This window comes from Acanthaster planci, linkage group LG08 (genome assembly GCF_054643075.1).
Source record: "Acanthaster planci isolate LZ-2023a linkage group LG08, COTS_SCS, whole genome shotgun sequence".
Taxonomy (NCBI): Eukaryota; Metazoa; Echinodermata; class Asteroidea; order Valvatida; family Acanthasteridae; genus Acanthaster; species Acanthaster planci.
The window spans coordinates 9407405-9431425 of record NC_141784.1 but is presented as its reverse complement, the minus strand read 5'-3'; the positions used below and the strand labels follow the sequence as shown (position 1 = coordinate 9431425).

Here is a 24021-nt window from a genome sequence, read left to right as displayed (position 1 = left end):
AATTCCTTTCAGACATCTTGGGGGATGTGTTAACTAACAACAGTCTGGAATGTGTATAGGGATTAGACATGTTGGGGGGGTACCCCTCGGTCTCATTTCTTGCTGGGTATATGTCTCTCCATCTGAAAAGGTACACATGAACTGGAGATGCGATGGTACTATTTTTATCTGCAATTTCTTTGGTGAAACTGCCCCAACATTTTTGAAATACATGTAGAATTTTTGTCTTATTCCCTCCCCCATGGACCCACCTCTTTTATTTACTACCTCTAGAATGCTAAAAAAATTATCGAAATTTAAGAATATGTTACAACATTGAGGCGCCTTACACTTTGAATGCACTAGCTCAATGTTATTTGAGCCCTCGTAAATGAAAGCTCAATGTTTGAAATTCAACTTCGCCATTTCATCATCGCCTTGCTTATGTGATGTCATGCGAACTGTACTCACAGTCGGGTTCCCTGTATGCGTTATCTGCGTATTGCGTTTATGCATATGACCTTGGAACGAGACCGATATAAGTAAGCAATCGGGACTGCTATTTCCTAGAACTGCCTAAAACCAAACCATTAAAGTTGCAGTGAATTTTGTTCATGTTTTAGCAAATACGAACATGTTAACAGTGACTGCAAAACAGGCGTCTTTATGTGCGAACAATCTGATTCACGTCTGGCCACGTAGTTTTAGCGTCGCCGTTCGTGCCCTGAATGACTCTATCACAGGAAGACCGCTTGGACTGCGTGACCCTTCACCGTGTCAGGCAGCGGGGGCCTGCCGTCCATACTCGCTGATCACAGGCGGGCTGTCGAGGCCATGCACGGCAAAATTGACCTCTACCCGTACTGCTGGTAAAAATATTCTCGCTCAGCCTTTCAACTTATCATCAAGCTCCACATTGAAACAGAGGGTCAGTATGACTATGAGCTTAACTTACATGTAGTTTTATAATGAAACTTACATGTATGAATGTATTTGCAGCAGCGTACGCGTATCCAGCTTTTGTACTGGGGGAATTCAAAAACTTGGGGAATGCCAAATGCCTCATGGTCCCGACATCCTTGCTTTTATTTCGTGGTGTTGTTAAATGTATTTGATAAATAAATATAAAAAAGTGAAAACATAATGTATAATTTATAATAGATCCGGATCCATGCAGGTATCACGTCTTAACACCTTGTGCACACACATAAAAAAATCTGTTTTCAGAGTAAATACTTCAATTTTTTACCAGGTAAATTTGGCTTTTTAGGACATGTTATCACTTTCTAGTCTTCTAGGGGCTGATCACTACTAATAAACCACTGCAATGGAAAATATGTGATGTCCGTATATTTGTGAGATTGAAGCTCTTGCATCAACACTGTAGCCCATGTTGTGAGCCATGTGCTCTTGTGGCGGACAGGCAGCCTTGCCTCTTGTCAGAGCTCGTATTGTGCACTCAGCGTCTGCAGCCAGCATTTTCAAAAAGGGGAGGGGGGCACTCAAATCTGGACAGACAAACCACAACTAATTGAGAGCAGATTAACAAAGGAAGAAGAATAGGCACAAGGTAAAACCAGAATTGGCGTAGAGAGCGAATAGTACAAAGTTTGCAAGGAACTACATGTGGGAAGGCGGTTCTATAAAGTTGTGACCAGAGGATTGTTACCACGTGGTGGAATAGGGATACTGTTGAGCAGAGTCAATTTGCATGAGGTCAAATTTACAAATGTAGCTTTTACAATTTCACTGGATTTTGGTCTTTATAATGCTTGTATTGTTTTTCAAATGATTTACAACGGAAGGTGGTTTTTATGTCAGCGGAAGCTGCATATTTTGAAAAATTCAATTGAGAAAAATTGAGTATATGTACCTAATTAAAATGTCATCCTTCTTGAATAAACTTTTTATTTGTACAGTTTGTAAGCACCACCTCCCCACAGGATGAAACAGCTGGAGATAGTGCGAAGCAAAAACCAAAGCTGGCTCCACACTTCAGGTAAGTATTTCAAGACAAGGAAAGGTGGCCCACCCCTCCCCCGTCACCCTTCCCTCTAATGACCCTCATACACCCATCTGCACACACTCCACCATGACCACCAAGCAACCTGCTGCTAACAAATTCAACAGGATGCTAGTCTTGACCCAAGACGTTACCGATTGTCATTTATTCCTTGGGCAGATCAATGTTCGACTTAGCAGTCGTGTGTTCCCATTGTATTGTGGGATACTTCCCCAAGTAACCGGCTCAGTCACTAGGTTACTTGAGCCAGTCCCAAATAAGCATGAGAAGTTACGTTACAGTCAAATCCGTTCGAAGTAAGAATCCAATTGAATTTTTACTTCGCCTAAAACAGGTATGGGGGTTAGGGTGTGTGAACAAACATGTTTGTTTGGATTACTACCATAACATGGAAACAGATTGCAAAAAAGAAAGATGCCTTTGCCATCTCAACGACCTTTCATGGTGTAATGTTTTAAATTTGCATGTATACATTGTAAATAAGTCAAAATATGTCGCGAATTGAAAAAAATACTAACAGAAACAAAAGCACTCAGACTAGCCAGAAAAACTTTTTTTACTTTGCCTGATATAGGGTTTTGGGGTTAGTGTAGCAACATGCATGTTGGAATTACTACTATGACTTGGGAAGGAACTGAAAAAGACAGAAGATGAGAATTCTTCTCAAGTTGGTGGGAAATTCTCGACAGGGGGTCAGCCGCGTCAAAAGGTTTTTTCCTTGTGAGGTGACCTTTGTTAAAATTAGTATTTTTCATTTTGTGTGTGTTGCAGAATTTCATCGGGTAAAACTTCTGCAGGTGACATCCCGCACCCTAAGGCAACAACGGATGAAGATGAGAATGGGGAAGACAGTAGGCGGTATCTTCTGCCTCACCCAATATGGTGAGTGACCATCGAAGAGTAACCAGAAGGCTAACACCGGTAACATAGCAGGAATAATTTAAAAAAAGATACCCTGCTCAAGAACACCACTTTGTTTAGTTTCTAGTTAGGAGCTTAATACACCTGGGTAATTCCAGAAATTAGGGGGTCCTTTTTTTTCGTGCCCCATCACATTCGACATATGATTTTGTAAGTTCAGAACACATTTTTTAATTTCCAGGAGTGATGCATCAATGTAAAGTACCTGCTAAACAATAAGTTCGAAATCAATTCCGGTGATATTTCCATGTCAAATAACAAAGGTCAGATGTAACAGGGACACAAAAATGTCACACTTTTTGACCCCTAAGTTCTGGAATTACACACCACTACTTAAACACCAGCAGGCTTAATGTTTAAGTAGAAGACTTTTACCAGTTGTATTTTTGCAGGCAATTAGAAACAGAGCGAAAGTTGCATACGGTGAGCAAGGCTCACAAGCGGTGGAAGTAGACTGTGGATGTCAATCTCTACCCGAAGCCACCCGCACCCCCCTCCCTTGGCATATGGGGCCCCTATACCCGAACCCAAGGTTTCCCTCCAATTCCAGGATCCAACACCTTCTTGCAACACCGCACACGCTGAGTCACACAACTCGCAAATCCTGTTCCACGCTCCACTGCTTCTGGATTACCTTTTTAACCAGCTATCCACACCAGTCTAGCACACTCTCCTGAGGACAGCCACAGCACACTGGCCGAAACGTCAAGTTTATACTCACCAGTTCTTTTAAGAACCACACCTCGTCCAAAGAGATTGATTCCATGGTGTACCCGCAAACCCATTTCTCCTAATGTAATCTCGATCAGTGATCCCAAAGCTGGTTCCCGCTATCTATTAGGCAGATTCTGGTTTCAGTGAATCAACTTTGGATCCCTGATCACAATCCAGATCCACGTGAAACAAACAGGCCCTTAGATTTTATTGGCTACTGTGTGAGCTGTAACAATCTTCCTTTCATTCACTCTGATTGATTAGGTTCTCATCCCACATCGAAACTTTTGATGTACATGTATTTTTGTAGAATCCATTGCCTTTTGAGGGGATTAAAACTCTGTGTACCTTGGGTTTAAGAAAGTAATGCTGCCTGGTTGATATATTTAGAGATACATGTATACATGTATAGATGAGATATATGGCCGTATCCATAGATACATTTTGTGCCTGCTATATGACCCAAGTTTCCATGGCTTACTATCAGTGCTCTAATCAATACTGATACATTTATGTACATGTACATGTAGATACAGAGGGATTGTAACTTTTATCAGTTTATGAAGGATCCATCTTTGTTCATGTCGTGTTACAGGTCAGACAAAGAACTTCACAGTGTGGAGATAACACACAAACCACCACAGGGCTTTGTTGATTGGGTAAGTCCAAGTGTACAGTTTGCATATGTATACACTCTTCAGTGTGTGAAAACTGTTTTAAAAAATCCTTTTGAAGTTAAGCGTTCTGAAAAGTGCACTTTTTCAAATCTAAAATAAAAAATTGTCCAAGGCTTTCTGGACTTGTGGAGGCACTGTTGCTGCGATGTAAATCGGGGAGGACACTGCTCAGTTTACATGTTTGTGTTCAACCCCATATTGCCCTATATTTACACGCGCAAAAATTGCCAAAGAAACGGAAATTTACTGCAGCTAAGTGTGAATATTCCAGCAGTTTTTGCGCACAGATCAGTGCAACATTCAGGTTCAAGGCCTTGGATGATGTCAGTTTTGCTCATTGCAGGAGCAAAAACACCGAAGAGGCCCCCAAAATGTGATAGCAAAGCAAAAATTGAAACAGAAGATTAATTGATACATGTATCTTTAAGACAGTGTTTTAGCTAGTGAGCAATCGATCATACATGTAATCAACCTCATTCCCATGGCAATTGTTAGCCGCTATACTGGGCCCACTCTCGCACGAGGTATTCCATGGGGACTGGATCCTGGCCGAAACGGACTTCGTGCTGCTTGCTCGTGTTGCGTGCTTCAAGTTTTTTGGACTCTAACAAGATTGCACTCCCTTTTTTTCATTTTGCACTCCTACTTTTCAAATCCTAGCTAAAACCCTGCTTTAATTAACCCTCCTATGGTTTTACAGCACAAATGTGCACAAATGCCCACAGTCACTGTGGGGCATGTAGTTTCTATATGGAACCCAAACATGCACAGGTTCAGTGTGTACACAGTAGGTTGTCAGCACAAAATGACCCAGGGTCTTTTGTGCAGTCCATGTCACATGAAACAGTGAAGCACAGTTCTTGGGCAGCACAAAAGTGCAATCTGATATTCCTGTGAGGGACTGTTGGTGCAGTGCACAACACAACACAGCTGTGCTTCTTGGAGGTGTTTACCAAATGACCCAAAGAGTGACTTCAGCATAGGAGGGTTAAGAGTTGTGGTAAAACAATTACATTATACTGTATGGTCCCTTAAACATTTGTTTTGACAGGTATACATCCTCTAAAATGACTTGAGTATTTGTCATGGCAAGTCTCAAGTAAAAAATGGCTGCTCAAATCCTGACTTGAATCCGAGTCAACAACTTGAGTCAACAACACTAGCATCCACACACTCCAAGGCTGTGCTAAGTTCATCCTTCTGCCTGCAAATGGCATCTTCTAATTCTCTTCATTCGGAGTCTCCATTCATCCGTAAGGGCATTGCATCCTCGCAGTGCCCTTCCTGTAAAGAACATTGGCATATACATTTACATACGTATCCACCCAACTACAGTAGCATGTAAAGAGCAGCTTCAGAGCAGAGGTTAATGGAACTGTACGTGTATCATAGCTGTGGTTACCATGTAAGCCAGGAATTTTCAGAATAATTTGAATGTGGTATCGTCTGAGTCCTGACCAGAGCACTTGATGGATTGCTTTTTTATGGAAAACTGCCATACCTCTCTTAGATCATTACATGCTATAAAAATACAAATCAGATACAAATATCATTGGTATTTTTGTCATTAGAATGTCAGTTTTCATTAACAACATAAATGCGTACTGAAGAAAAAATAAAATAAAATTAAACTCAGTCATGAATGAAGGCTGCTGATAATGACTTACAGTGAAACCATGCATGCAATAAAACCCAAACAAAGGAGTCCCTACAAATGCTTTGAGGTTTCTGGCCTGCCTGCTTGTCTGTTACTGACTTGGCTTCTCTCTGCATGCTTTTAGTTCGCCTACACCTGTGTGCAGACCCTCCGCTTCAGCTTTGACTTGCTGTCGGGCTACAAGAGGGGAGTTCGGACAGAGAAGAAATGGCTCATGTACGTATCGAGCTAACTGCACACTTTCAGGAGATACATACTAATGGTGAAAGACTATTAATTTATATTTGCACCTTACATTGCCTCACAGCTTGACACTTGAGCTATACCTTTGAACAAGAAATGGTGTGTTTTTACACACTATGAAGTCAGTGCATTGGGGCATCAATGCATGTATATGCGCGCTTTGCATGGAGCACAAACAACTAGTTGTAATGGAATGTCTAGTTTTGGCTGTTGGGTGTCTCGTTTAAAAGGTCAACCCAACCAGTCTCTTTTTCTTGGTCTACATGTGAGGACACGTACAAAAAATGGTATTGACTAATTCAGCGACCAAAAATAGTAGCTGTTCCCGCGGCATCACCATGCTTGTGGACGTGTCTCTTCATCTGGTTGGTTGCTGTGGCTTGCCTGATGTGCATGCATCAAAATTTGGCATGCAACCATGTGTACATGAGATTGTGGTGCCACCAGAGCAGTGACATCTCCTTGGATTAATCTGTAGTCGCTCCGCCCTTTTGCCCTCCAATACAGGTGATTCACACTGCAGTGCACCACCAAGCGGTTGTCATGGAGAGACCTTTTTGCAGTGCATCATGGATAAATAGTTGACAAAGTCTCCTTCGCTAACTGCACTGTGTGCAGAAAACTGGAATTTTTTCCGAACGGTTGTTTATCTCTATTGCAAATTTGAAACTGTTTTGCCAATGGGTGGGTAATCAAAATAGTGGTTTTGTGTGGTGCAGGGAATGACTGTATTAAATTATCCCCAAATTGCGTACGGGTGCGCTTAATCGCAGCTGCGTGTCGACTGTAAACTTGAAAAGTCATGAAAGTAGCCCATCTGCGGCAAACTCTTGGTGCGCTGTATTGTGAATCGCCCATACTCTTTGGATATCATTCCTGAACACAAATTTGATGCTGTAGACTTTGCTATGGATGGAGACACTCAGTGGCACACTAACAAGGACACCTGTCATTCCTGCTGACTCAGTTTGTGAAACTATAGCAACTTTTCGGTTGGACAACCCCAAGCTACATGTATCAGTCTTTGCACAAAGCTCCAGCATGCTTTCCTTGCCGAGAGATTGCTTTCGAAACTGACCAATTATCCTTGTCTTCTTGCAGCCGTATTATCTTCCTGGAGACGGTGGCTGGAGTCCCTGGAATGGTGGCCGCCATGACGAGGCATCTGCGTTCACTGAGACGAATGCAACGAGACCACGGATGGATCCACACGTTACTTGGTATACCTTCCATCGATTACAAACCAAAAAAAGAGTTGTACCAAAAAGTTCAGGGCATCTTATGCTCACTTGTCATGTTCTTGTTTGCCAGCTTTCACAGGAGTTGTCAGTTTTGATGATTCAGACTCCAACAGTGACTGAATTTGTCTCTGTTTAATTTGCAGCTGCCAGGGTTGCTTGAAGTGTTGCTACAATGAATTTTCTTAGATGCAGGTTTTCTTCACTTTGTACTCTTCTTCAATGTATGAAAATTCTTTCACATTCCTCAATGGTTTAAATGCATTAAAAACTACACTTTTTTAAAACAGACTTATCCATGCTTTCCTGGACTACTGAGGGGGCTGTTGCTGTGAAGTCATCTAGGGAAGATATAGTTCAATGCATAGGCTTTTCTGTTCAAAATGTGAACCCAAAATTTACTAACTGAAAACATTTTAGAGAAAGGAATTGCTGCTTCTTATTGCTACATGTATGTAAATAAACAATGAAGAGGCAGTGAAGAGAAAACAGAGTCTGCAAAATCTATAAAAGTGCAGCACTTTTTTGTGTACATTTTTGAGTACAGTATTATGGCTTCTTCCTGAGATGACATCACAGTTTTGCTCAGGAATATGGAAAAATCTGTTAGCCTAAAAACCAAAAAAGGCAGTAATATATCCTTCAAAATAGTGAAACAAAAGCTGCAAATGAGGTTAACCAAGACAAATGTGCATTTTGAAGGTTTGTCTTAACCACTTGCTGCTGGGTGGAATTTGAAGTTGTATAATGTAAAACTGGGAGATTTTCTAGATTTTCCGTTGTCAAAATTCTTCAAAAAAATCATAACTTTATTTACTGAACGTTTACACCCACACAAATGATTGTCTGGTGGCTACTCTAATCTAACAGGCAATATCTGTTGATGTCGGAATCTTTCAGCCAGGCCTGCCACCTGGTAAAAAGAGCCCAGATAAGCTTCTTTGTTCCCGAAACTGGCACAGTGCGCGGCTGGTGTCTTTTCAATACAGGCTGGATTAGCCTGCAGTGATATTGTATCGCTCATCACTGTAGCGCTTTTGTCCCTGGTGGTAATCCGCTCGCACTGAATGCCACAAACAGTGTTATTATCTTTCAAAACAATGACGGATTTCATCCTCTACTGACTACTGAAAAAATGTTAGCAATTCCCAGCAGCTTGGTCTTTTGTTCCGAGTACGGTCTTTTGTTATATGGCCATGCTCTTTTGCCCTGTTTTGGGCTCCCGGTTTAATGTATAAAGCCTATGTGCCTGAAACTGGGCTCCCTGACAGGTTAAAACAAATGGATTGCAGCCACCATTTAAAAGTAGTGTTTATTCCATTTCAGATATAATTGGACCAGACAGAGAAGGGGATATATGCTCATTTACAGAGAATGTGACAATAGTCGGATTTAAGTCACTGATGAATATGAAGAAAAAATGCACGTACATGTGGTGTATCACAGTGCATTTGCCCTTGCAAATGCAGGCCATGACTTGTAGGGCTGCTGCAGGCATGTCCACCTTTCTCAACATTCCCCTTTTCTTATTCCTATTCACACATGTAGAGGCTGGAGTCAGGCAAAGCAGTCCTAGCATTAAACCAGAAGTATATCAAGAGTTTGACCCTCAATTTCTTTTGCTCCCGTTGACAGAGGAGGCTGAGAATGAGCGCATGCATCTGATGACAGCCCTGGAGCTGAGAAAGCCTGGTCGGCTCTTCACTATGGCCGTGCTTTTCACCCAAGGTATGCAGGACCATGTCTCAGATGGGCATGCCGCAGTGGCAAATAGAGAGAGTTGTGACATGAGTGTCTCAATTGTTGGAAGCAGAACGGTGGAATTTGCATCACTGCACATGGACAGTTACCACATACACGTAGTAGATGCGTGCTGTTCTTCACATATAATGAACGGCCATTTTGGTTCCAAAGTCTGAAGTTGCCTCTACTTTCTGTATATACACTGTAAACTGGGCTGGTTTCATTCATTCGCTTAAGCTACAAAATCTTGCTTGACAAATTGGGTTACCGGCCAAAACTCCATGCATTCACCTGTCATTTAGTTAGCATGACAAGCACGTAGATTTTGAGCTGGTAACCTTTGTCTTTTAAGCAAGGATGTTTTGCCCCTAAGCAAATTTTGTGCTCAGTCCTACAAAAATCATCCATTATTTCTCAAATGTGTTTCTTATGGGGTGGGGGCTGTTCACTGCCTGAATCCTTTAAAATCCTTTGGCAATTACTGTCAGTATGCTGAGGCATTGCATATAATATCATTGAGCAGTGTGGATGATTTTAGGTATAATCTGGACGAAAACGTGTGCTGGGCTGAGCATGAACTAAAAGACGTCTGGTCAAAGACCTTAAAAGATGCAGCGTCCGAATGGCACACATGATCTTGTTCCATACAGCTCAATACCACAAACCCTCCACTTGTGCAACGATGATTGTGAAGGATTGAGAAGCTGATGATTAATTGCTCCATGCTGGAACTACATGTAAATAGAGGGCAGTGTACAACTTGATCATAGCAGCCAAGGGAGGACGCACACTGGACACCACAGCAGAGTTGTGTATAGAGCAAATTGTGACATGCGTGTCACCATTGTTGGAAACAAAATGTCAGGTGTATGCACCGACAAGTTTGAAATACATGTGGTAGCATGGTCCAGTGAACTGCCATTTTGTTTCCACAATCTGAAGCTAGCACTACTGTCTCTGTATACAGCTCTGCACCACAGAGCCTGAGCACGGCTTTGTGAGCATTATATTGTGCAGTGGAAATGCATTCAGTGAAGAAGCATTCACTGTTGTGCGCGAACTTTGCTTCTGCAATGTCAAGGGCCCAGTGTACGTTTCTCAAATCAGAGTACATGTAACCACACGACCAGATCAAAAATTAGATCAATGCCTTCCTTTTCGTCTTGGGAGGGCCAGGGGGAGCCTGCTGCACTTGCTCAAAAGAATGTGCACTGGTCACTGGTTGTAAACGGGCAATTTCCATCTCCTCCAAACATTCCTCGTGGTCAGTGGTGTCAGGTGAAATTCCCGAGGGGGTATCCATTGATGCACCCATTTCTTTAAGGGGGCATTGAAAACAAGTGAAATGTTTCTTGTACATGCATTTAGGTTAAATACATTTCTGATAGGGGTTGTGAGGGGGAAGGGACTTCTGCTGGGGGAACATATGCCCCCTTCCTCGTAGTTAACCACTGCTCCGGTTCAAGTCAAATGTCAAGCCAATTTAACACTGACTGATTGCAGGCTGTGTGTCTAGAGACCATTGCCAGGTCCTGTCGCAACTTTAGAAATCTACAATGTTTTGCTCCCTTTCGAGTATAATGTCAGGTTTGTGTTTGTATTTTCATGCAGGAATCTTTGTGAACATGTTCTTCTTGGCCTACCTGTGTAGTCCTCGTTTCTGCCATCGGTTCGTGGGCTACCTAGAGGAAGAAGCCGTCATCACGTACACCAAACTCATCCAGGTAACCAGAGTTCTCTCTGGCATACCTTCCCAGCTGTACAGACAGAGAATTCCCCCCAGGCTCCTTGTAGGAGGGGGAGATGGCACTGTGTTGCCTATTCATGGACGTCAGCATGCATGAGACTCAATTCTCCAACCCAGTTCGCGCGAATGTGCAAGGGCAGTTTTCATTTGAATGTGCACAATCTTGTCACTTGCAATTGTGTAGAAGTGCCTATCTCATGTCTCTCACTGTCGTGGTTGGGTTATATTCGTTTGGGGAGCTCATCAGAGCTCAGCTAAAATAGCCAAGTTTACCTGAACCTGAAAACGGAAAGACAGACTATAAAGACTTGTTTGTGGACTCCATCTACATGTAGTTGTTTGTGAAGGTCTCGTGCCATTTTTTGGTCTTTGTATGGTCTGGACTCACTAGCTTAAGCCTGGACATCAGTCTTGCTCCTGTTAAATCCTCAAAAAGTACAATGCATGCTGGAGTCAGGGGCATTTATCTCATTTTTTTGTACCCCATGCCATCGTTGGTTTTACCCTGGAGGCCACAATCAGTTTGGAATCAAAATACTCCAAACTTCAGCCTGCTGGTGAACGAGCTTTTGTTTGTAAGGCTGTATGAATGGAATAATTGAATATTTGAATTTGCAACCTTCCAATTGATTAAATATTATAAGATTTAATCGTTCCAAATTCCTACAAAAGCAGAAACAGAATACACATATTTTATAAAATGCAAAAATTTAAAACTGGAAACTTTGGCCTTATTTATTGCTGGTCACATGCATTAAGCTGCCTTTAAATAGTATCTTTAAGATATAATGCTTTAGAATGCAATTGTGAAGTAAATGGAGCTGAATGCAGCGAGCTTAAGAGCCTCAACTCATCTTGGGACTAACTCTATGGAGCCAAAGTCCAAAGCTGAAAATGGAGACAAAGCTAAGTTGCGGAAAAAGGTCATCAGAGACTTGATGAGGCCACATTTTCCCTTGTCTGTGCCTCTGGTTATAACAAGGGCTAGACCACATCACCACATACATTTGATCCTTTCCTAGATTGACACTGGCTTCTTTTGTTCTAGGACTTGGATAATAAAAAGCTTTTGGTCTGGGGGAACATGGCCGCTCCGGATCTTGCCATCAGATACTGGAAACTGAAGGTCAGTTATGAAGCGAACCTATCCCATCAGGTTTCTGGCTGTGCAAATCACTTGCGGTATTGAAGCTCTCATTGCAACTTTTGTTAAAGTCTGATTTTTATGATCAAAGAGTCATAGTTTTATTCCTCCAAAAAGTAAGTGTTTCAGTCGTGCAGAGCCTTAGAAATATTGGGGGAAAATGTCTTTTGATGCGGAGGTAATTGCACTAGTAGTTTGTCTCGGACTGTCTTTTCCTGTCCCTTCAGTGGGAAAACGTGAAAAGAGATGTTGGTTGAGCCTTATTGCTTTTTTTACAGATTCAATATCCAACAGAGCTTGAAGGATACTTTGAAATGTTACAAGTGGTCATGTCCAGCAGTGACTTCATTTCATGTACCCAGTCTGTTTATTATGTAAAGGTGTCCAACATCAGTGGATTCGCTGACAAAGATGAACTACACAATTTTTTTCTGGGAGCGGAACAGTGTTTTTGCTGTTTTTTGATGAACAACAGTAATCTAAATCTTCCTCACAACTTCAACACCTCGAAAATGGGAAAAATCCCTGTGAAACACTCTTGAGTGTTGATGTCTCTGTTGAAAAAGGATCATGTAATTTATGTGATAATGTTTCTATTTCTGGTAGCCCGATGCCAACATGCGGGATATGATTTTAGCCATCCGCGCTGACGAAGCCCATCACAGGAAGGTCAACCACTTTCTGAGCGACCTCAAACCCGACGACAGCAATCCCTTCCCACCGGGACAATGAAGGGACAGATCGACTGTAATCCCTCTGGACTTGAATTAGGTTCCTCCCCCATGGAATATTCATTGGTGGTTGTACACAGGGGAAATTAAGTAGCAAAAGTAACTATGCCTTTCACCTAGTATCTCCGCTGTCTACTGAATGGAAGGCTAATAACAAGTCAGCTTGACATGCCAACTGCATGTATTTATGCAAACGTCAAAATGTGACAGATTCCTTTTCAATGGTTTAGTGTATATGAGCTCACATGTACGCAGCCTTCAAACTACACGTAGCAAAAGTTTTAGTAATGCATTCCAAGTACAATGAGAACTTATAACTTGACCAATTGTAAATTAAATATTTATTATTGCACAAAACAATTACTTTTTGTCAACACGGTTTTCCCCTTTATATGTACATGCATTTATGTTCTGTTGAAGTTGAAAGTGGCAAGTTTGGATGCATGCATCCACACTTGGAAGACACAAGTGGTTTACTTACACAGTTTCAAATCCCACCTTTTTTGTCAGTTATTAGATTAGATTCAGTGTACGATCATGACTTGTGAAATTGAGCAACTTCAAAAACAATTCGTACAAAAGTATTTTATGATGGTTGTCTACTGAAAAAATGTTAATTTTCATTTTGTTACATTTCTGAGATCAACAAGCAAAGTGTTTCATCAGTGTCGTAATAACCCAGTCATATAAGAGTTTGTCTTTAAAAAAATTATGTATTGCATCTATCCAAATGTGAGGCATTAAATGACGTGAAACTCCAGAATCCATTAAGAATGGTGCAGTGTTAAAATATCCAGTCACTGATTAATCCTAAACAGTTCTGAAAGGATGTCAACTAATTAACTTCTCCCTGGATAGATTGCTGAATGTCGGTAAGATCAAAAGGAATTGGCTAAGAGCAATACCATTATATGCTGGATTCAGAGCTGAAATGTGAAAGTCATACACATTCATCATTACCAGAACAATTACAGTTGCTGTGTGAAGCAAATCGAATGAGAAAATGTAAATTTCTGTAGCCGTTCACCTCTAAGTGTATCTCTGAAGCATGTAAGAACTTCTAGTGCTTTACACCTGTGCCTTCCCCCTTAGGCCCAGGGTCACAGTTTGTGTTGTACAGTACCATGTTAATTATCATAAGGGGTGCTGTCCAGTAAAAAACTGTGTCTGTTTGACCCGGCGATAATGTCCTGTGTACAAGTACATGTAGTTGGTATCTGGTGAATGGTACCTGATAATCATTTTTAAGCTGTAACAGAATTTGCGTTGAGGCTCCATTACAGTGTCATCTAAAATTTGCCATGCTGGTGCTGTTATATTGAGTGCATCTTGCCGTAACAACATAGAGCACTGCAGATGTACATGTTTAGTCATTTCTATCTCCTGTAGTTGGCGTCTTTCGTTTGTTGGCCTTCGGTTATTTGTTCTGGAGTGTAGAGTCGGTTTTTAGTTACACATGTATATAGGGAATTTAGAAGATTCCGTACTAACTTATTAGAAATGAGAGCCTGAAATATGGCCATTTACCAGAAGTTGTTTGTCAATCAACAGGAAAAAACAATTTAGCTACCGAGATACTTCTATTTTTGGAAACTGTGTTATGTAGACGACTAGAAAATCTTACATTAACTAACATTTAAGAGTTATTTGCATGTAGGATTTTTTGTCCCACAGGTTTTTAAAAGGTATTTATCGTTGATGCTGTACTTCATAGATTATATTTGTTACAAAGAGGTTTATCGAAAGTACTAGTGAGCTCAAAGTTTTATCAAGATGGTGTGCAAATAAATGTGTTTAGGCCTGTGCAAAGCTGCCCTCCCAGTGTATGGTAGTGTAATGCTGCGCTCTTAAACCTTAAGTGCACAAATGCTGAGGGGGTGTATCAGTTTGGCCCAAACTGGGGTAACGTTTGATCAATCCCCAACGGGACATTAGTTTTTAAGATACTGGAAATAATTTCATTTCTCTTTCTACCTCAGGGCTTGAAGACCTCCCCCTACACACACACATTTAGCCCTGCTCCTTAACAAAATTGATAAAAGAACAACGAGAAAAAATGGTTTGCCAAAACAATTGGCCCAGGATCAGGCCTTTTGGCAGTTTTTCTTTTTAATTTCAGCCTTATTCTGTCGGTTAGAAATATACAGGAGACGGTCCTTCACTGTCAAGCGGTCGCGTACACGCGTCAGCGGGAGGTTTCGGTTCCATCCGTGAACGCACGAGGACGATGGTTGAAACAATTGTCATGAACACGACCAAGTTGTTGAAACTGACAACTCACCGGTGCTTATTCTGTGTTGTTTAGTTTTGCACCTGCAGTTCTTTTTTTATCTGAGGTACGTGATCGACTATATTTTTATTATTTTCTTTGAATTTTTAATTTTTGGGGGGAAAAGAAGCACATGCCCTTTTGATTTTTAATAACTTTTAGGACACACGTTTGAAACATTCTCTTCAAATCAAGGGTAAGAGGGTGTGGAAAACCTGTAAAAAAATAATAGAAGATAAAGCAATTACGAACAGAAAGGCAATCACCCCCGCCTTCTACGTGGGGCAAAGCATTAGGGTCCATTTAGTGGGAGGGGACGGGCTAGCGAGTAGAAGTTTTTTCTCAGCAACATAAGTTAAACTTGGCGGGGAATCAGTCAGCAGTATTTGTTTCATGGAATTTTGGCTGGTCTGCGAAGTCGGCATTTGCTTAGCTAAGAAAAGCTGTGTGCTAAGCAAATTCTGCGAGATTGATTCCTATAGTATAATTCGACAACCAGGATTACAAGCAATTACTGCGGTGGCACAACGCCCGTGGACAGGTGGTACGCGCGCGTGCGTTACATGCGTCTCAAGTGCACGCGCACGTAAAGCATAAGAATGTGCGTATGAGTGCGGTGCCATCGCAATTATGGTTTCTAATCGACGAGGCTGTATTGGGGACATAGTTTCTTTTTTTAAAAAAAAAACAACTTTCACTCGTAAGTTCGATTTATTACTCGTATGATTCCAGTTAGCTCAAGCAGGAGAAAAAATGCATCATGTCTTGAACACAGCTTTGTATAATACATCTTCGAAAAAAAGGAAGAATCCGGGGGGTGTTGAAAATGACAGCCTAGAGCTTTTTCAGTAATAAGTCTTGCAGTAAATCAGTCTGACTTATTTCTTCATCCAAGCTGTCAGCTTGGAAAGATCACCTGTCGAATTCCCTTTTGTTCTGTCTTTCTCAAATAATTAATCAAATTATGTGGAATTTTTAAAATGCCAGTGGGATCAACGAGCAGGTCCTAGTCACGTTAGCGCCCTGAAGCGTTTGTTTGTGGTAAATATCTGCTTCCTCGCTGTAATAAGTTTCTTGGGAGTCATTTCTCCTTTAGCAATGATATTTCAATCAAGACACAGCTGAGAGGTCAGCATCCACATCTTGGGCGCGAGCGGTTTATTACTTGTGCAAAGCGTTAAAATTGAAAACAAATTGCTAGATAGTCGGTTTTTGTCAGTGAGCTTCAGTCGAACTCCATTGGTGCAACTCTAGTCAGATTAGTAACATTATTGGCTAAGTTCCGATTTAATTGGATGGTTGATCATCCGTGCAAAGGTAAAAAAAAATGATAACGTGTAAATTGCATTTAGATGGCAACGGTATTGCGCTTGGATAAGCGTTTTTACTAAACCAATAACCAACTTGTCACCAGGTCTAGTAAAGCGTCCGCAGTAACGCCTGCAGCTCCCGTTTGTCTTTTCTTGTGCGCAAAGCAAACACTGTGTTCAAACAAATATCGTTTGAACGTTTGCTTGGTTTTTAAACACGCGCGTGCCAGCTGCGTCAACTTTCCCGTTGAGGAGATCCAAGTCGCTACACTCCAGCATTAAAAATCCAGATCGGCCGACTCGGAGGACTTCCAAGGGACTGTAAATCTGAAACAGCTTTTAGATGAAATGACTCATGTATATACCTGTTCCCAGTCTTAAATGCAAATATTAGTCAGTACAAACGAATGTACTTGTGTTGCTATATGAAAGTTGAAAGAACGCCATTATAAACTGGAAATAGGCCTAATATGTTTGCAGTTACACCGCCTTATTTCGGGCATTGGATCATGTCCACGGACGCTGAAACATGATACATAATTATGTAATCCAGGGAACACAAACAAGCAGCAGCCAACACATGTTCTCGAGGTTGAAGTACACTTCAACTGTACATTCAGCCAACTGAAGTGGCAGACCCAATTAATGAGTACCCTATAATACTTTTTTTTTACCATCCATGCGGAAACTAATCTTGGTTCACGGTTAGAAGTGTGAAATACGAACGATAGTATTTATAATCTGCTTCGTTTGACTGGAATTAAAATGTTGCACATATGGGCCCGCGAGGCGGAAATGTCTTTTGCTTATCTGAAGGTAAAAAAAATGTTACAATTAACCTAGCTGAGATACAATTATATCGGATAGGGGATGGAATTAGCCGCCTATTGTGCGAAATGTATTTCCACACAAAATATGTTTAATAAACTTGCTTGAAATTCAAACACCCCATGCAAACAGGAATGGTGTCGGAGAAGGGTTAGATGTCATGTTTAATTTAAAAATGATATTCCCTTTGCTCATGTGCAGAAACGGATATACGTTAATAGTTAGTTAGTTGTGAAAAAAGCACAATGGAAATCGTTGGATTGGCAACAAGAATATGGATAGTGGTTCCGAACAATATAGAGCTCGATAAATTGTCTTGCCAACGATCGACGGTGCAAACCCTAACAGGTGGAGATAGCTGTTATAATTCTCACAATGACCGTTACGATCTCGAGTATGCACGTCGCCATTATAGCACATGGCATTTAGTGCTACGATGAAAAATATTAATTCTTCAAATAAAACAAGCATTCAGTTAATCCCACAGCGTGTTTCCCTAAAATCACGGCTTTGTATAACATTGCCGATTCATTAAAGTGTTTTGTTTTGTTTTGTTTTTTTGTCTGTTTGTTGTTGTTGTTTTGACCTATGGTAAAAGACGAGGAAGTGATTTCAATGTTAAATACTGATACGAGTGCACTCAAATTCGGAACCAGTCTACTGCCCCGGTGTCTGTAGCATTCACGCTCTGCTGTTGAAAAAGGCTTCCCACAAAAAATGATAAATTTGCAAATTTTTCAATATACTTCTGTACGACCCGATCAATATTATGCCACGAAAGTGAAAGCAAACACACAAGGTCGATCTGGACACCTGTTTCAGGTTTATTTGCATATACGGACACCAGCTTGACACATTAGTTCATTCATTTTCAAAGCACAAGGAGCGATATACGCAACCGGCGATGTGTGGCTGCGGACTTAATTAATGGAATATGAGCAAACGAAGTCCCTCCACTGCAAAGCTTAGCTTATTATTTTTCTTGAGAACTGGCGACTGAACCAGTCGTCCAGTATTTCAGCTTTTACCTCGCAAATGACCCCGGCGGGAAAGGTGCGATAGACAGTAATGATAAATGATATTGATATTTGTGCATTATTATAATTGTCATTTTAATTGTCTGATTTAATAATGCAGGCGCCTACGGAATTTGGACGCTCGTTTTGAGACTTTTTTTCAGTGTTCAATTATTAATGTTATATTCCTAAACAGGGCCAGATGAACTACTCCCCAGGCCTTTGGCACCAGTGCTTGGTAGGCCCTTATTGGTTCAAGGTATATACCAGCACAAATTTCTTAATGCTAGTAGGCCTGAGCGTTGGAACCTTGCATTTCATGCTGATGGAAAGCTCCACAAAGTACACAACTTAATTATAAATTACAAGCTATTTAAGTCAACAAGAGAAATAAGACTGTTTAAAACCTTGTGTTTGGCACACTGTTTTTTTCTTTCTTTGTTTTGTTTTGTGTTTTGTTTTGTTTTGCTTTGATAGATCATACATTGTTCACAGGGCCGCACAATCTTTATACTGAGTCCACAAATAATTCAGCTCTATCCCTACAACGGGGACTTTTACTTGATACCACTAACCACTATAGCCGCTAGAGGACACTACAAGTCATGAAGGTGTGTTGTTAACGGCTATGCGGTATATATGTTTACTACAGGTAACGCCGTTAATGTCTTTTCATCATTACACGTTGGGTCCGTGTTGCCACTTCAACTACGAATCGTCATTTCAGTCAGACCCTCATGCTGTGATTCGTGAACTTTACTTACAACTGTCTTCATTGACAACGATTGTGTTTGTCCGTTCGAGGAGAAAAAATAACCGCGGTTTGCCTCGTAATTATCAGTCAAAGTGAAACTCGAGTGTTAACACAACAGGCAGCCTTTCCAACATGTCCGGGCCAATCGGCGCCTGTACGTAGAGCGGCGCAGCGCCGAAAACGCATTTGTTCCCAATATCGATGTAATTAGCTGGCTCAGTCTCGGCCTGTTGTGTCTACACTCATTTTATTTAATTATGATGACCAACAATTCTTCTGCATATTTCGTGGGTTTGGGCTGTAGATTGACGGTAATTTATTAGAAAATTCACAAAATGACACAAAAGAGCTGCCTTTTATTAATGGGAAAACCCTTTTGTAGTTTTCCCCAAACGTTGAGGAATCTCGCTTTTCCGAGAAAATGAATGGGTTGATTGTATTCAGATCTTGTTCCTTTTGACTAAATTTTCCAGACAAGACCTGAGGTAGAGGCCAATAATTTAAAAGCTGAATTTCAGAAATCAGGGGGGAAGGGTATTACTTCAAATTTTTAAAGAAGGGATACGGAGGTCGATTCAGTTCCTTAGGCCTGACACCAAGCACTTTTAAAACTTGTGTTTATAACCAATTCCAAAATTTGAAGAATTTCTTTGGGGATGTCAGCCATTTTAAATAATGTTAGTGCTGAAACTGAACAATAAATTGTGGAAACCTGAATTAAATGAAACACGAAACTTATATGTCTAGATCTGATTGGAAGTAAAATTTGCGATACATTTTGTTCCTTATCTCCTTTTCATGACAGCAAACAAAATAATCATCTATCAATATTTGTAGTAATCCACGTGAGCGCTATAACACTGGCCATTGATTACTCGTGATGTTGTCCCGTTGCCAGGCGACGGCAGATAAACAAAAACTGTTTACCCTAGCAACACGCCACAAACAGGTGTGATTTCTACATCAGCGGGATCGGGAGACTACGCACGCCGGTTTTTGTGTTTGGAGCAAGTGCCGTCCAAACACGTCAGCAGAGGGACAACAATCGGCAAGATGGACAAATGTTGGGTATAAGGGTACACTCCACTAATTCAAGCCCCATTGAAAACAGTGTAAAATCGGCTCTGTTCAGGGCCCAATAAGATACATACCAACATCCCTGAGATTTCTGACACAAATTAAATTATTGTCTGGTCCCCAATCTTTCAATTTCTTTTTAATTTTTTTTTGTAGGTTAACCAATTACATTTTCAGTTATTCCCACGAAACAAAATCACCCCCCCGAAAAGTGCAGTAATTTTCCGAAGTCTGATTGCAGCCATTTCTCAAGTGGCAACCCTCAACTTTCTCGGGCACTTATAAGGAGCATTTTTCAACCGAAGCTTTAGCCATTCTGCTCTGAAATGAAAGCTCAAGGACCCTTGGTCCTGGCAACGATTTATACAATGTCGCCATTTTGGGGGCCAAACAATCTCCTTTTTCAAAAGATACGGTGGGGGGGGGCACTTTCAATGCTAATGAGGTGGCCAGAAATTCTCACTTGAATTAGTGGTCTGCACCCATTAAAAATGACCGGTGTTCTGGGTCGCTACCGGGAGTCCGGTTCCATGCTGTACAGTTCCCCAACGTAATTTAGGTCAGGTACTGTCGCGGTTAAAAACAACGCATGTCGTAATTCTGGGTTGCCAGGCCAGACTGACGCGTGTCCGTTCGTGTTTTGAAAACTTATCTTCGACGTACGTGCAAAAGTGGCAACAAGACTCTAGTGTTGCTTCCAGTACAGTAAGAAAATTGAATGAAAGTGAATCGCTGGGGGAGGCGACATATAAATGAAGACGTTTCTGACCGTAAAAAGCAATGACCAAACATCAACGAAATAGGTTCGGAATGTTCTAGACAACCTTGGAAATTTTTAGAACCAGAGGAAATCGTCACTTGACGTAGTGACACTAGCGTTGAAAATAACCGGAATCTTTTGGTCCCGGAACCAGATTAGCTACTAGCAAGCCGTAAAAGATTTCTTCTCGAGTTAATGATTTACGATGAAAAAAATAGTAATCAAGGAGTTCAAGCTACATCACGGCGTTGTATGGTACCGTTGGCTTGTCTGTGACATTGTGGTATTTCTGACTATTCCCCGGGAATGTCTGACAGACGGGGTAATTTTTTCATCAGTCCTCGAAGATGTCAAAAGGGAGTAATCATGTTCACCAAGCGATTTTGAGGCCCACTTTGACAGTCTATTGATTACAATTTTGATCTGCAGATATGCAGATTATGCAAGAACAAAAAGTAAATTGAACATATTGTAAATGATGTCATTAATAAACATCGTGATTATGTGCTTGGGGCTGCAAGTAGAATCACTTTGGTCGTTTTGCCGACCTTGAACTTAAATTGCGATAAATGTAAAAGTGCAATGGGCATAATTGTCTGAACTGCATGGATGTATTGCAAAAGGAAACCACATTGACCTTTAGTTAGTGGAAGCCATTTTAGATCTTTTATATTTTCTCCATCTGTTTATAAATTGTCAATAGATTGTGACTTGTAATATAATTGTCCGCTAGGGCGTTACAAAAATGTTTGTGACCTTTGCGTGTTCAAAGGCTCTAGTTTAATATTTTCCCTAAATCTGGCTTAAAACATTTTTGTACATTTTGTATGCTTAATTACAAATTTGACATTATTCATTAGATTAGTCAGGTAATAAGTAGCTATGAATCCACATTTCATTGCTTACATTTCTACTCCCAGCTTTCAAAAATGAAGTTAACCTTGCTTTCAATGTCACTATGGCCGACCTATGAATAAAGTTTTCGGAAATTGATGCCTGTAGACCAGCGTCCCCTGAACAAAAAATATCGACAAACGAGAGAAACCAACGTAACAGAACGGCATGTATACAACTATAGCTTCGTTGGTAGAGTGGTTGTAAATGATGTCCTAGAGGCTGAGGGTTCAACTCAGCCAAAGCTATTTAAGTGGCGCATTCATAATATGATTTTTGTTAGTGGTGGTGGTGGGGCTCAGTCCGGAATTTACACCTAAAAAAGCTCACCCCCCTGGTTGCGCCTCTGGTGACCAGATATATCCGAGCTAGTAGTATAGGTGTATATTTTATCTTCGTTTCAAAAAAATGTGAGGGGCTGGGCTCAGGCAAAGCGGGGGTTCGCCACTAGGCCATTTTCATCTTTGTACCTATTTGATTTCGATAGAATTCATCACATGAAAACCCAAATCAGTTCATTTTTTCATGTACAGCCTGATCCTGGATCTATGTATAGCTTAGCCCTGAACGATGCAAATCACACATGCAGTTTATATAATTCATGATAAAAGTGAATCGAATTTGCTGGCAGCTGATTGCATGTAACTTTTTTCTCATTTCGCCATTTTTGAAAAAAAGACAATTTATTATCGCGAGGGCCTACAGTTGTTTTGATGGACAACTCCTTGAATTATTGACTGTGACTGGTCACTTAAAAAAATCTTCAGCCCTGTTCAATTTTTTTTTACTTCGTTCCACCTTTGAAATAAAACGAACAGACAGCAAATCATCATCACAAGTATCCTTGGACTGAAAGAATCGTCAGTGCCAATCTTGAGTGATTTTCATCTATACATGGTTATTCTTCAAATCTCTTCATGGCTGCTTTTCAACCCCCGTCGTTGACAACTCGCCGAATGACCCTAATTACAGAACGATCAAATGCCGCCAATAATGACGGCTAGCGCCTGCGAAATAATTCGAAACGAACTTGAAAGACTTAAGGAAGTGTGGTTGCTTCCCACTTGACGCGGTTCAACCAAGAATATTGCTGCATCAACCCACGTACAGTACGCATTATCTATTCTCCTTTGGTTGTTTGCACTGCTGTCGCGGCCGCCGTCAGTTGTCACGGTAGCTGACGGTTCATTATCATGGATACCGGTACCCCGTGCACGGCGAAAGGGTCCATGCGCGATGGTTGTCACTTCCTTCCCCCTGGAAATATAATGAGATGTGACAATCACGGGATCGGGCTGACAAACGGCAGGGCAGAGTTCGTGTTTACCGATGCCATCAAGCTAAATAGTTTCCGTTGTCAAATTTAGACCGAGTCTCGGCGATATTAGAGCTGTGGTATCTAATTGGACAATCCGCATTGTCCATAATGTCGGGCTGCGAGCAGTTAAAGTTGCCAAGTAGCGGTCCTGCTTTGCATACAACAAAGGGGCTCAAAATTAAGAATTAAAATTAAGAATTAATGAATGAGATTTTATTAGCTGCTTGAAAACCAAGGGCATTGATGATTGTCAGGAGATGTGAAAATGGATACGCATATAACGTAAGCGGGAATAATAAACATATTTACTTTGCATTTGAGTCTATTCCTTTTATGTGATCATTATCTTGGCTTGTAGACTGAAATTTCTCAGGGGAACCGGCATGACCCACACGTATACGAGCTATGGCTGTTTATACAAGTGAGTTATGGGTTATGATTAGGTTGTACGTACGACGTGCAACCCATACGTACGACTCTCATGGACCGCAAGTTCGCCTTATGAATATAACTCTATGAACGACAAAGGCCCTACCCAGTTTTTATGTGGTTCGAGTTAAAACTTGATGGTACAAATGACACTGATGGCCATACCCACGCCTCTTAAATCACAAATTTGGGACTAGTCGGACCTCCAACTCTTTTAAATTTCAACTTTGAAATTTAAAGGAAAACTGGATTTGTGGCCATAGTCTTAAACAAACGATAGGACAGGTTGTTCTTGATTCACCAGGCGCCGCTATTTCTGTCCGAAATTGTACTGATTTCTAAGGGCGCGTATTTGGAGCGCAACCATTTAGCACAAGTGGGGGAGGCATGAATCCTACATGCAAATTTGCGGGGGATTCTACTTAACTGTATCAGGAAAATTGCGACAAATATTACCGTCTCACTTCTGAGTAGTAACTTGAAACATCAAACTGATATGTTCTTTGCAATATTGTCATTTTTGTAAATGATGTTATAGCGACATGGTCT

At 41.0% G+C, this 24021-nt stretch overlaps 1 protein-coding gene across 1 annotated transcript; it reads left to right on the top strand.

The window, feature by feature from the left end:
• The first annotated feature begins 492 nt into the window (after positions 1-492).
• Positions 493-14626, top strand: LOC110979399 (uncharacterized). The gene is made up of 10 exons (XM_022235162.2): positions 493-907; positions 1899-1978; positions 2774-2884; positions 4233-4296; positions 6096-6187; positions 7316-7434; positions 9088-9180; positions 10807-10919; positions 11991-12068; positions 12693-14626. Exons 1-10 carry the CDS (start codon positions 614-616, stop codon positions 12816-12818), a joined length of 1170 nt encoding a protein of 389 aa, XP_022090854.2. The 5' UTR covers positions 493-613; the 3' UTR covers positions 12819-14626.
• The last annotated feature ends 9395 nt before the right edge of the window (positions 14627-24021 follow it).

Coding starts and splice junctions, on each gene's coding strand:
- LOC110979399 (XM_022235162.2), top strand. CDS start 614: ATGTTAACAGTGACTGCAAAACAGGCGTCTTTATGTGCGAACAATCTG. Junction 7,435..9,087: donor ATGGATCCACACGTTACTTG/GTATACCTTCCA, acceptor TCCCGTTGACAG/AGGAGGCTGAGAATGAGCGC. Junction 9,181..10,806: donor GGCCGTGCTTTTCACCCAAG/GTATGCAGGACC, acceptor ATTTTCATGCAG/GAATCTTTGTGAACATGTTC.